Raw genomic sequence first — 12,896 nt, 5'->3', positions numbered from 1 at the left:
GCTTGAGGTTCCTCATGTGTTGATCTGGGGGTGCTCTGCCACTGACTCGGCCGCCCCACAGGACTCCCGTACCCGCAGTCTTATGACCGCTTTCCTGGGCTCTTCTTGAGCTCTTCCATGGAGCGGGGTTCTCTGGGTGTTTAGAGGAAGGCACCACACTGCCGGCTGGCACCTCCCTGCCAGTGACAGGCACAGACTTCTCGGTGGCCAGGGCTGTGCTGCCGTGTTATCCAAGAGCAAAGCTGCTCCGGGATCCCGGTGCCCGTGACCAGGTCGTTGGTGCCCACCACGGGTCTCCAGCAGCGCTCGTACACGTGGGCAGCATGGAGAGCCTTTCCCTGAGCTCATCCTCGGAACCGTTTGATTTGTGCCTTTTTGAAAGATTCTGGAGTCAGAGAATAGTTCTGGGATGTTCACCCAGAAATTTAATGAGAAGACCTGGGGAGGTCACCCCGGTGCTGTTGTGGCGCGTTCAGGTCTGCAGCGCGGGCAGCTGCTTTCTGCCACAATCATCCAAACAATAATAAGGATGCAGCAGCGTCTGCGTCCTCACTGGGAGAGAAACTGCTTCAGCCAAAGGTGGAAATTAAGAGACTGGAAATAAGAAGCAAGCAGCCGGGGAAACGTATCCCTGAGCAGAATGAGAAACCCATTACTGCTTTTTCGCCTGTCTTGTCAGTGACACCGAGACGTGCAGCCCAGGGACAGAGCTCCTTTGTCACCTTTCAGAAACACCCGTCTCTGGCTCCCGGCATTAACAAGCCTAAAGAGCGGCCATTCGGTGACACTCGCTTATGAGCTCAGTGTAGGTTTGCAGCAGCATGAATTATTTTAAATACCAAAACTGAGATCAGCATCAATCAAATCGGTGGCTGCCCGCAGGTGAGGACAGCTGAGTGTGGGCTGTGCGAGGGAGCAGCCTCCTGCCTTTGCACCCAGGCCAGGGGAGCAGAGTCAGAGCTGCAAATTCCTCCCTGGTGTGTGGGCTTGGGGCTTGTGTGGCCGTGGTGGGAGGTGATGGGACTTCCATGCAGAGAGGGCAGGTGGGATGGAGCCTCGGCCTCTTCCCAGGGCTGGCATGACCCTGCAGTGCAGTGAGGTGGTGGTGAACATCCCTCCCCAAGGCAGGCTGAAATGGTTCCTTTGGTCATCCAGCCTGGAGTGTGTAAGAAATGCATAATCTGGGATAAAGGAGAACTTTGTGATGGTTTCCTGGGTCCAGGCGGTCAGATACATCTGTGGTGATGAACAAGGCTGAGGCCAAGCCAGGAGCACAAGTCGTGGTCAGGTCTGGAGGTGATGACAAGGATGAGGCACAATCCCGTGACCTCCAGGCATGTCTGTGGTGATGAGGGAAGTGCAGAACCCTGATGCTCTCGGGGCCCTTACACAGTGTCTGCCCCAGAGTGTTGTTCTTCTGGCTCCACGGCTTCTCCAAGCAGTTCTGCTGAGCCGGGTCCTTGCTGCCATGTGGGGTGCTTGGCCGGCATCGCTTCCAGCCGAGCCCGAGGGGAGCTGGAAGTCCAGGGCTGAGGTGGGAACCGAGCCGATACCTCCTATGTGAGCCGGACCCCCTTAGATGAGACAAACATGGAAATGCATGGATTTGGATTATTTTAAATGTTCATATTTTTGTTAGGGGAGTCTGCCACCTTATCAGAGGTGCGCGGTGATGAGGTGGAGCAGGTTACAAGGGTCGTCTTCAACAGGCGCTGTGTCTGCCTGCCTGCGCGCGCTGGCCGGAAGGGCGGATGGAAAGCTCTGATGTAAACATGCCTCACGCAGCCGGAGCCTTTCCGAGGCGAGCGCCTGCTTCCTAAGGAAATTCCAGCCCGGTGATTCCTAATTCAGCCTCTGTGAGCGGGGAGGATGGGGCCTGGGGTCAGCGGGGCTCCAGCCATCCCTTGGGCCCAAGTGAGGTCTAGGTGCTGTAGGAGCACCCATGAAAGCAAAATTAACATCAACCAGACAACAACCAAACCTGCCTTTCATGCCTCATTTTCCCATAGATTTTGGCCAGAGATCTCCAGCTCGAGTTTCACCTTGCCTTGTCAGTCGAAGGAGACTCTACTTCTGCCTGTTATCCACAGAGCTATTGGGAAGGGCACGTGAACAGTTTGGTTGGCATCGAGTCTTCTGGGACCCAGTGTCCAAGCTGTTGCTTTGTGCGGGTTTTAATCATCACCTACAAGCTTTGTTAGAGCAGGAAATTTGTCCAAGGCTCCCAGATTGGTAATTTCTCCCCTGCCAGGGTGCTGCTGGCAGTGTCTGGTTGCTGATGTAACCACTTGTGCACCCCAGCAGCTGCTGCTCATCAGTAAAGTATCTTGTGAAGGTGGGGAGCAGTTTCTGCCCTGAAAAGCTCCTGCAGGGGCACCTCTGGCCCTGGGGAGGGGTGAGGGGAGATGCTGGCAGTGTTGGTGTGTGTATATGCTCAATGAACTTGCCTGCGTAAGACTTCTTCCTCAGGTTTCCAAATTAAATCATAGAGGATTTAAAGGTAGAAAACACCTCTTATTTCCTCTGTTGCTTCCAACAACATACCCTGCAGGAGACATCCTTTTAGCCAAGATTGCAGATTGATGGTTGGGTGTGTGAGCTGCAGGCTTTGTCTTGGGCTGAAGCTGATTATCCCCTCCCATGGCTGAGCAGAGCACGTTATAAACAGCTAAACCACATAACAAATTAACACGCAGAGGCTGAACCAAGTGGCAAAACATCAAGCCTGAACTGTTTACCAATAAGTTAGGAGACCTGCTTAATTCTTGTTGGGCTTAGAGACGTCCTCACTTTATCTCAAGGACTGTGTAATTAGAAAGCCTCCTTTGAATTTTATCTGCAGGGTGCACTGGATCTAATCCTTTGCTCTGTACGTTTCTTTTCTTTCCCCAGAACCATGTGAGGGACGTTGCTGGGGCACAGGACACACACGGGGAACACGAAGTTTGCCTTTCCCAGGATGGATCAGAGGAAGAACTGGCCTCGGGTACCGGACTCCGATGGCTGGTCGGTGGCTTTGCTCTGTCTCTTCCTGGCATCGCTCTCCCGAAATGTGTCCAGCAATGCCTTGTTCAGCACTTTCCACTCTGAGAACCGGGACTGGACGTTCAACCACCTGACTGTCCACCAAGGCACCGGAGCAGTCTACGTTGGAGCTATCAACAGGGTTTACAAGCTTTCAGGTAACCTGACCATTTTGGTGGCTCATAAAACTGGTCCCGAGGAGGACAATAAATCCTGCTACCCCCCGCTCATCGTCCAGCCATGCAGCGAAATCCTCACCCTCACCAACAACGTCAACAAGCTGCTGATCATCGACTACTCTGAGAACCGGCTGCTGGCTTGTGGCAGCCTCTATCAGGGGGTCTGCAAGCTGCTGCGCCTGGATGACCTCTTCATCTTGGTAGAGCCCTCGCACAAAAAGGAGCACTACCTGTCCAGCGTCAATAAGACGGGCACGATGTATGGCGTGATCGTGCGCTCAGAAGGGGAAGATGGGAAGCTCTTCATTGGCACGGCAGTGGATGGGAAGCAGGATTATTTCCCCACCCTCTCCAGCCGCAAACTTCCCCGGGACCCAGAGTCATCAGCAATGTTGGATTATGAGCTCCACAGTGACTTTGTCTCATCCCTCATCAAAATCCCCTCAGATACCTTGGCCCTTGTTTCGCACTTTGACATCTTCTACATCTATGGTTTTGCTAGTGGCAACTTTGTCTATTTTTTGACTGTCCAGCCAGAGACCCCTGAGGGTGTCTCCATCAACTCCGCCAGCGATCTCTTCTACACGTCTCGCATCGTCCGTCTCTGCAAAGACGACCCCAAGTTCCACTCCTACGTCTCTCTGCCCTTTGGCTGCGTCAAGGGGGACACAGAGTACCGCCTCCTGCAAGCAGCGTACCTCGCCAAGCCGGGAGACGTGCTGGCCAAGTCCCTCAACATCACTGCCCAGGAGGATGTCCTCTTTGCCATTTTCTCCAAGGGACAGAAGCAGTACCATCAGCCACCTGACGACTCTGCGCTCTGCGTCTTCCCCATTCGCACCATCAATGCTCAGATCAAGGACCGCCTGCAGTCCTGCTACCAGGGGGAAGGCAACCTGGAGCTCAACTGGCTGCTGGGGAAGGACGTCCAGTGCACTAAAGCGGTAAGAATGCTCTGGCTGTTGGCCATGGGAGTCCTTGAGAACCGGTATTGATGCCCGGCCCTGTGGAACACGAGCTTGCAGAATAGGATCAGTTTTCTGTGCCTCAGTTTCCCTGAACACAGAACAGACGTAGCAGTCCTCCTCCCCTTTAATCCATGTTCTTATCAGACAATTGGTGATGACAGTGAAAGGACGGGGTAGCATCACAACAGATGAGTAAAAGCGTGCAGCTTGCCGGAAGCATTTGCTGTTCCCAACCTGGGGCTCTGGAAGCCGGAGGAAGGCTCTCGCCCTTCCCCGAGCAGGAGGGTGGTATCAATGAACTAACAAGATAAATACAAATGACAGTTGCGTCTCTTGTATTTTTTATTCAGCTGATTTCTTTAATCTTGATTCACATGCAGATTGTTCCTGGGCTGACTTGAGAATCCCTGGGGCCTTCTTTTGCCAAGCATATTAAGTTTGGCTGCTGGGAAGAGATAAACGTGGGTTAAATGAAATGAAAGAAGGAAGGTGAAGAAAAGCTTGAGTGCTGGCTTGCACTGGGGAGAGTCATCCCATTGCAGTTGCAAGTAGATGTGCCTGAGCATTTGGTAGTTAATGTCCCTTGTGGAAAATGAGTGGATTGCAGTCAGCATGACAGTGACTGGCCACCCGTGTCACCACCCCACCTGTGCCACGTAGGAACTTGCTCGAGCAACCTCAGCTGATAGGGCGTGATAATGCTTAGCTGTTGACAGGACGATTTTCCTTTACTCGTGGCATGTGGTGTTGCAGGGAGAAGGCAGCATCTGTGTTCCCCGTGTTGTAGGAAGGAAACTGAGGCACAGAGAGGTGGCTTGTGGGCAGTGGAAGGAGCAGGAGTGCGTCTTCCTGCTTAGCATTTGGGTGGTTTGTGTTGCCAGAGCCCGTTCCATGGGTGATCACCCACCTTTCCACACAGTCTGGCACTTCCCACCAGCCCCGTGTTCCCGTGGGGGAGGTTTAACTCTGCCCTGGAGCCGGGCTGCTTGTGCCAGAGGGAGGTGGCTGCGGGGAATGAGCAGCAGAGTCCTCTCCTCTCTCGTGGGGTGGGACCAGCCCTGCCTGGCCGTCCTCTGGCTGGTGGCTGACCCGAGCCTGTCCCACACCACGCATGGCAGTGCCAGCACCGCTGCGAGCTGCCAGCTGCTGGGCTTGTATGGCCTTGAGGGGCCCTGGGCACAGGGGGTGGCGTGTTGGTGGCTCCCACCCCGCTGTCAGCACCGCCGGCTCCCCGCTGCCTGAGCCCGAGGGTGCGGGGCTGCCCCGCGCTTTGCATTTCACTCACGGCTGCCCCAAACCTCGTCTTTCCAGCCAGTCCCCATCGATGACAATTTCTGCGGGCTCGACATCAACCAGCCCCTGGGAGGCTCGACACCGGTGGACGGGGTGACGCTCTTCACCTCGAGCCGGGACCGGATGACTTCTGTTGCTTCCTACGTCTACAACGGCTACAGCGTGGTGTTCGTGGGGACTAAGACTGGCAAGCTGAAGAAGGTAAGCTTATTTCCGTGGCTTTGGAGAGCCAGGATCCATTTTTCATTTCTCTTGGGAGACTCTGATGCGTGTAGCTGCTGCTGTGTCTTACAGATGTTTCCCAGCATGAAACTGGGAGCCAGTCAGGAGCAAAAAACACAGGGTTTGGGTCACAGAGGGCCTGGCATGGTGAGGCAAAGTTTATCCATCAGCTGTTAGTAGAGAGTGGTGTTGCTGTGGTTTCTTCTGAAGCGAAGGAGTGCCGAGCCTTGGGAAAGGTGCAGCAGAAACTGCTGCAGGATGGTCCTGGACAAGGGCCCAGAGGAGGCCACGCCATTCCCATTGCTCTGCGGCGTTACCGCGCCAGAGCGTCCCCTCATATGGGCTGAGGGCACCTTCCCGGGCTTCCAGCCAGATACTTCCCTCAGCAGCAGCAGCGTAACACTGCTCAGCGCCGTGCCAGCCCTCGCACACGCTGCCTGCCTGTACAGCACAGCGTTACCCTGTTGCTTGTCTGGGTTTTTTGCATTTTATCATTCAGTGAACGATGATGTGTGTGTGTTTGTGGGGCTGATGCAGAAATGATCAAGGCAGTAATGGGCCAGTCTGATTAGAGAAGAGTGAGGAGCTGGCTTGCGACTTCTGAGTACGAGTGAACCTCAGCAAGCTGTATCCAAGGTCTCAGATTCATCTTCCTTTTTGACGCACTGATGGAAAACCATGCAATAGTTTTCCGTTGTTTCCCAGCAATCCTACTGCAACTTATGTAGAAGACCATGAGTTAGAAAGCTTTTGATGATGGCAAAATTGCTGATGGTGGCAGGATGTTTGGTCATGGAGAGGTAGGAATGGGTTAACTTGGCTGCTTTTGGAAACCAAGCCTCAGGGCAAAGTCCTACTGCTCCTCTCTGCCTCTTACCTCCTGCTCATCCCTCTGACAGTTGGATGATTGATCAGTCCTGGAAGATAACATTCCTCACCCTCTGCATCACAAACGATGGGGCTAGTTGCCCAGGGCAAAGAGATGCTCCTGCTGGTTTCCTCCCCCCTCCCCAGCACAGGAGGTGAGGGGGAACTGGGGTGAGTTTTAGGATTTTGAAGTCCAACTGGAATTTGAATTTGTCCTGTCCCCCTGCTCCCTGCCAGCCTTGAGTCCTCTGAACTGCTCTTCAGTAAGTGGGGTGCAAAGGCTGGTCAGGCCCGGTCATACATCTGTTGTGTGGTCCTCACTAGTCCTCTCTTGAGAGTTCCGTATTTAAAATGAGTGTGGAAATGGCCTTGGGGTGTGTAAGCAGAGGGGAACCCCCACACACACCTTGTTGGTCTGCGAGTGGAAGCCAGCTCATCAGTGAGCGCAGAAGTCTGAACCAGCTCCAGCAAAACCAGCCTTGGAGATGCTGCTCTGGAAAGCTGAGATCCTTCAAATTAACCTAAAATGTAAATGACAGCAGTAGGTGAACCCGCTAAGTGCACACCCTGCATCATTGTACCATGGAAAGAGTTAACAAATGTAATCAACAGCAGGCTGTTAATTTTTTTGTGTCCTTAAGCAGCAGGGAATTTCTTCCTCATCTATCCAGGAAGATACAAGGACAGGCAGATACTACACTTGAATGTCTGCATCATTTTAATTACATCAGTTCATTAATATTCATTTAGCACTTTACAAGTGCTGAGTAGTAGTAAATTACGTGCCTCCCTGGTGCCGCTCGAGTGTCAGTGGGGCAATTCTGAACGTGGGGGGGAGTGGGATTGTAAGCAGAGCCCCTCTCCTCCCTGCGCGGGTGGCAGAGGTGCTTAGCCCGGTGGGGGGGGTGTGGAGCTCCAGGCCAGCCCTGCAGCCTGGGACCCGCTGGTTGGGGCGGGCTGGGGAGGTGCCGCATTTAGAGGCAGTTAAAGCAAACAGCTTGTGCGTGCACATTAGGTGTTTACTGTCCCGTCCCATGAATTATGTAAGATTACAGAAGCAGCAGCCTCTCCAGCACCGTTTAATTCCTTGCGCTGTTCTACACTGAACACCTACCGTTTGGATGCAGAGTTAATCTGTTCATGCCCATCCACTTCACTGGCCAGAGGGAGGGCTGCGGAATTCTTTCACCTCTTCTTTGAGCGGTAACCAGGCACTAAGAAAACTGGCTCATCTCTCAAATTCATTCCAGGCGTTCACTCCAGTCAGCCCTCCATGGCATTGGCCACGCACCCTTATTTAACCTGGCTGAGAGTTGCCTGCAGCTGATGAGACCCGTGCGTCCCGTTACCCTTAGCTGGGGCGACCGCTGTCCTGCCCTCCGCTCCACGGGGCTGAGGCTGTCGTTCTCTATCTCGCAGTCCTGTCCGCACTTTTAGTAAATCTTTCCGCCTTTGACATGTGGGATTATCTTTTACGTGGCCTAAGAGAGGCCACGTGAAGCGTAGGAAGCAGCTTTGCATTGAATTGTGGGGCTCTCGGGAGCCTCACTGCAGAGGAGGCGTTGCAGACCTGGTGGGAAGTTAACAGGTTGTCTCTGGTTTTTGTGCGTGTTCCAAGACCAGACGTGTCTCGAAGTCAGTGAGCGCTCAGGATGCTCAGGACTGTAAACGTTTCCGTATCTCTTCTTCCCCATATGTGAAATGAGGATGGTAAAAATGTACGCACCTCTGTAAGTGCCAGAGATTTATAGATAGACGCCTTATCTCCTCCAGCTCACCACCTTGCATATCTACCTCCACAATTAATGTCTGAAAGCTACGTCACACCTACTCCCTCTCCCACAGCCGCTGATTTACTTTGGAAACAAGCTGGTGGCTCAGTCTGGGGTTTCGAAGAAGACACTTTTGTGTAGCTGGAGGAAAGAAGTCAGGGAGCCAGCTCTGAAATCTTTCAAATTTGTCTGTGCTTCCCCAGTGAGAATTCATTACGGAAAATGCTGCGTTATCTCCCTGATGTCCTTCTTCCCATTAACTATTCACCTAAGTACCTCGTGCGATGTTCCCTAGGAAAGTGGTGGCTGCTGCTTCAGCCTCTCTCCTCCGAAGCAGCTGCTTGCTGAGGGTCCCCAAGCCCCTGCCTGCCCAGACATCCCTGCCTGCACTCTTTGTCATAGCCCTGTGTTGCCGAAGCTCTACCCCTTTCTCTGTTCCTGGGTACGTTTGAGGTCCCTTTCTGCTCCTTCGGGCAGCCAGCACTGGAAGGAGAGCAGTGTTCTGTCTGCCCGGGAGCAGTGCGGAGCCCTGTGTCAAGGCTGGCAGCTTTCCCAGGCTGAGCTCCCCGCTCACTTTGAGGGTTTTGGAGCCCCGTGGGTCCGGCTGATGCGGGCAGCCCGGGCAGGTCACCCGCGGAGTCCGCACGGCCCGGCTGTGAGTTCGGCATGGCCATGCTGCACTGAGGGGTGGTGATACCAGAGCTGCTGGCAAGTAAGTCCTTAATATCAGATAAGTCAGTTGACAATGAACTTGGCATCTTTCCTGCAGGGAACCAGAGCACTTGCTGGGGTCAGGGTTTGAGTTCAGGGCGGAGGGTGTGCTCATACCTGCCGTGGCTGCCCCGGCTGGGTCAGCTGCTCCTGGCGCAGCTCTGTGCAGGTCTGTGCTCCGTCTGTCCTCAGTAACTGCTGAAGGGAGACGGGTGAATCAATGCATCTATTCTCCATTAAAACCTGGTGCTGGAGGAGGAATTCTCTCCCATGGCGCTGGCTCGGCCAGCTGCTGCCTGTCCCCACGACCCACCTGCACATGGGACATGGCTTGGGCAGGGACTGGCGGTGTGCTTGGGGCACGTCCTCTGCAAAATGGCTGCACCCCGCAATGCCCCCCGCCTGCTCCCCGCCAGCCCGCTGCTTTTGACAACGACTGTTCCTCAGCAGTTTTTTCTAAGTGGATGAAAAGCAAATGTGATGATTTGCTTCACGGTGATGCCGTGACCTTTCGGGTAAAGCACAGGTACAGGGGATGCAGATCTCCTTGCAGCTCCGTGGTCCAGCTCTCCTTCCAAAGCATCTCAGCTTCGTGGCTGGGGGAGCAAGGGGGAAGGGGATCACGTTAGAAACGTAATCATTCCGAATGGTGGATTCCTGCAATAAAACAATTTTCACAGAGCAATATTAGAAGAGACATTAATGCAACAGTTAACAGCAACTAACTGCTGGGGGGAGATGTGTCGGCTTGCTTGTTCTGTTTATGGGCTTCATACAATTCCATCAATATTGATGTGTGATGCCTTTGATTTTGACACTAATCATTGCTATGAATTAAATTTGCAGCCATATAATTAGGACTGCTATTAATAGGGCCTCAAGCTAAGCACTGCTGTGCTAGTTGTCTTTTTCCTGATGGAAAACGGCATCCACGGAACTCAGCTAATGTGTTTTGCCTGGTAGATGCTGAGACTGATGTGAAAATTATACTTGCTATATTTAGAGGGGCTCCTCTGAAAGGCAGATGCATGGGAAGGGTCTGACTTGGAGGTTTCCCAAGAACTGTTCCGGAGTTGCCCTTAAACTTCCTAGTAGTTTGCTGCTCTTCTCTTAGGCTTAGTGGGAGAAAGAAGGATTGCAGGAAGAGTAACCCTCAGTTTGAAGGGCTGCTACTGCAAGCTTTGTTTCCATTTCATCTCTCCTTCCTCATGCAAATCTCTCCAGTTATTTCTCCTACCCAGTGCTGTTTCAGCTCTCTCTGTCCCTGTGCATGCCTGGTTTCATCTCATCAGGCTGAGCACAGTGGCTGGGATAGCAGCGTGGCTCACCACTAAAAATCAATCTTGTATTTCATCCCAAGAGGTCTGTTTCTTATTAGATCTAATAAATCAGTGAAGTGCCCTTCATTCAGCTTGTCAATGGAGGACATTGTTTGTGATCAAGAATAAATAAATGTCTCTTCTCTGTCTGACAGTGCACCGTCTATGTATTATTTTACCATCACGCTGTGTATGCCTGCTGTAGGAAAAATGCAGGTCCTGCAGCGGGAGCCGGCAGCCTCGCCATCCCTCGCCTACGTGCCCGTGAGCTGGGAACGCTCCAGCATGGCACATGCGATGGCTCCCCAGGAAAAGCAGTAACAGTGATGTTGTTCCTGGTTTTCACCCCGCACCGAGTGGCTCCAGTGGCGATAAGTCTTTGATCTGTGTGTTCGAAGACGCTCGGAGGTGTGGGGCGTGTTTCTCAGTGCTGGTGTATCGGCTGTCAGGGCTGGGCTCTGCGGCCAGGGGTTGCTTCTGCAAAGGAAACAGAAAGTGCTCTGCATTGTGTCTTCGTGTAAACTTTGGTGCTGCAGGCAAGAACCCGAGTTTGGTCATTTCAGATGCCCTGAGGTGAAGGATAGCGCGTGCGTCTCAATTCTCACCCAATCCTCCTGGATAAAGGGGCTCAGATGTTGTTCTGGGCTCCTGTAACGCGCTGTCCCAGCGGCAGCTGCACGTGGCTTGAATCAATTCTGGCGTGCAGGGTCACCTGTGAAGAGCTGCTTGGGATCTGTCTGGAGAAGTGCTACGGAAAAATACGTAGTGCTGAAACTAGTTTTCACGATTGGAAGTGTGTTCCTGTTTACGTGTTGAAGGCCTGGACGCACGGTGCGTACTGTCTGTCCTTGCTTTCAACAAAGGCGAAGCTCCGCTTTTGCGAAGGACGGGGATAACCGATGGGATTACGCAGTCGGGGGAAAGGCGAACTTTAAGTGCGTTGTTACGTCTCGGTATGTGATAGTTTTATTCAGCTTGGCTGATTTAATTTGTTCCATTAGTGGGAATAAAGTAGGTCTTCCGCAATGAAATATATGTCCAAACCTGTCCTTATCTGACTTCATTCTACGGGTGGTTATCTCATCCTTTTAATTTATCCTTAATTATCGCCCCCGCACACATTCCATAGCACTTTAGGAAAAAGTTGGTTGCATCAGTGTGTAGAGAAGCCAAGAGGACATCAGGCTGATATTGAGCAGATAAAAACCATCCGTTCACAGACGCTTCCGAAGGAGATGCCTAGTTTTAGGCACCGGTTGTAAGGTCAGGTGCTTTGCTGGCTTAGTGATCAATCCATCACCCCCGGAGCGCAGACCTCTGCGTCCCAGCAGAGGTGTGAGATGGCAGATGATCCTTGCTTGACTGAAGGAGTTGTTTAATTGAAAGGTCTGAGAAACAAGTCTCTGTTTCTTGCCCTAGGACGTGAAATAAGGGGGTATTTATTTGGTGCTGTATTGCTGGTGATTTGCTCTGGTGTGGTTGGAGAAGCTGGAATTCTTTTTTCCCTAAACAAGGATTTTCTAGCCTCAGACAATAATTCCCCTTTGCTTCCATCTGTGTAAGAAATGTGTCCCCAAAATGCCTGATGGTCCCTTGCATTTGTTATTGTTAGCAGCCAGAAGTTGGAGTCTTATTATTAATTGGAATTTGTGCAAGGGAATATGAAAAGTGATCGAGGCCAAAGGAGAGCACCAATGTGCATGTTTCAGTGCTGGAGAAGGGGCAGAGCTGCCAAGTGCCTCTAGACTCTGGTTTTGAGCCGTTCAGGAATGGCCCTGCCACCTTTTAAAGGCATGAAATTGGCCTCCTCTTCTCCTAACATTACTTATAGTTCTGTTATCTGTTGCCTGGCAGAGCAAGTAAAATGAGAAAAAAGGAAAAGTTGGGATGTATTTTTATAGCTGCTGGAGAGCTAAGGGGCAGGTGTTCGGGAAATGCTATGTATGTGAAATCAAGCCAGGTGGGCTCAGAGTCTGCTTTAATCTGTTTCTTGGCTCATGAGATGGCAATGACTCTGGTTCTTACCCAGGTTCAGGCACCTTGAAAAATCAGCTTGAAATTTTTGAGTGCAACAATTACATTTTATTCGTTTCTAAACGAAGTGGAGCTAGTAAAGGCTGCAAGTGGCTGGGCAGCCTTATGCATGATAAACAGCCTGCCTCCGAGATCATGGGATCATGCAATAGTTTGGGTTGAAAGGGACCTTTAAAGGTCATCCAGTCCAACCCCCCCTGCAGTGAGCAGGGACATCTGCAGCTAAATCTGGTTGCTCAGGGCCTTATCCCACCTCACCTTGAATGTTTCCAGGGATGGGGCATCTACCAAGTCTCTGGGCAAACCTGTTGCAGTGTTTCACCACTCTCATTGTAAAAAATTTCTTTCTTACATCTAGGCTAAATCTCCCCTCTTTCAGTTTAAAACTGTTCCCCCTCATCCTATCCCTACCCCCTTGATCAAGAGTCCCTCCCCCCTTTCCTGTAGCCCCTTTCAGTCCTGGGAGGCCGCTCTAAGGTCTCCCCGGAGCCTTCTCTTCTCCAGCTG

General features: G+C 52.2%; 1 protein-coding gene across 2 annotated transcripts in view; it reads left to right on the top strand.

The window, feature by feature from the left end:
• PLXNA2 (plexin A2) overlaps positions 1–12,896 on the top strand; it is a 175,517-nt gene that overhangs the window by 17,942 nt on the left and 144,679 nt on the right. For both annotated transcript variants that reach the window (XR_012632173.1, XM_074893865.1), the window contains exons 2-3: positions 2,893–4,147; positions 5,483–5,665. Coding sequence is in view for 1 of the 2 variants with exons in the window: in XM_074893865.1 (XP_074749966.1) it covers positions 2,960–4,147; positions 5,483–5,665 (1,371 nt within the window). In the remaining variant the exon portion in view is untranslated. The remainder of the gene's footprint in view (positions 1–2,892; positions 4,148–5,482; positions 5,666–12,896) is intronic.

Source organism: Strix uralensis, chromosome 24 (assembly GCF_047716275.1).
Source record: "Strix uralensis isolate ZFMK-TIS-50842 chromosome 24, bStrUra1, whole genome shotgun sequence".
Taxonomy (NCBI): domain Eukaryota; kingdom Metazoa; phylum Chordata; class Aves; order Strigiformes; family Strigidae; genus Strix; species Strix uralensis.
The sequence above is the reverse complement of the archived record's forward strand: the minus strand, read 5'-3'. Positions and strand labels throughout refer to the sequence as shown.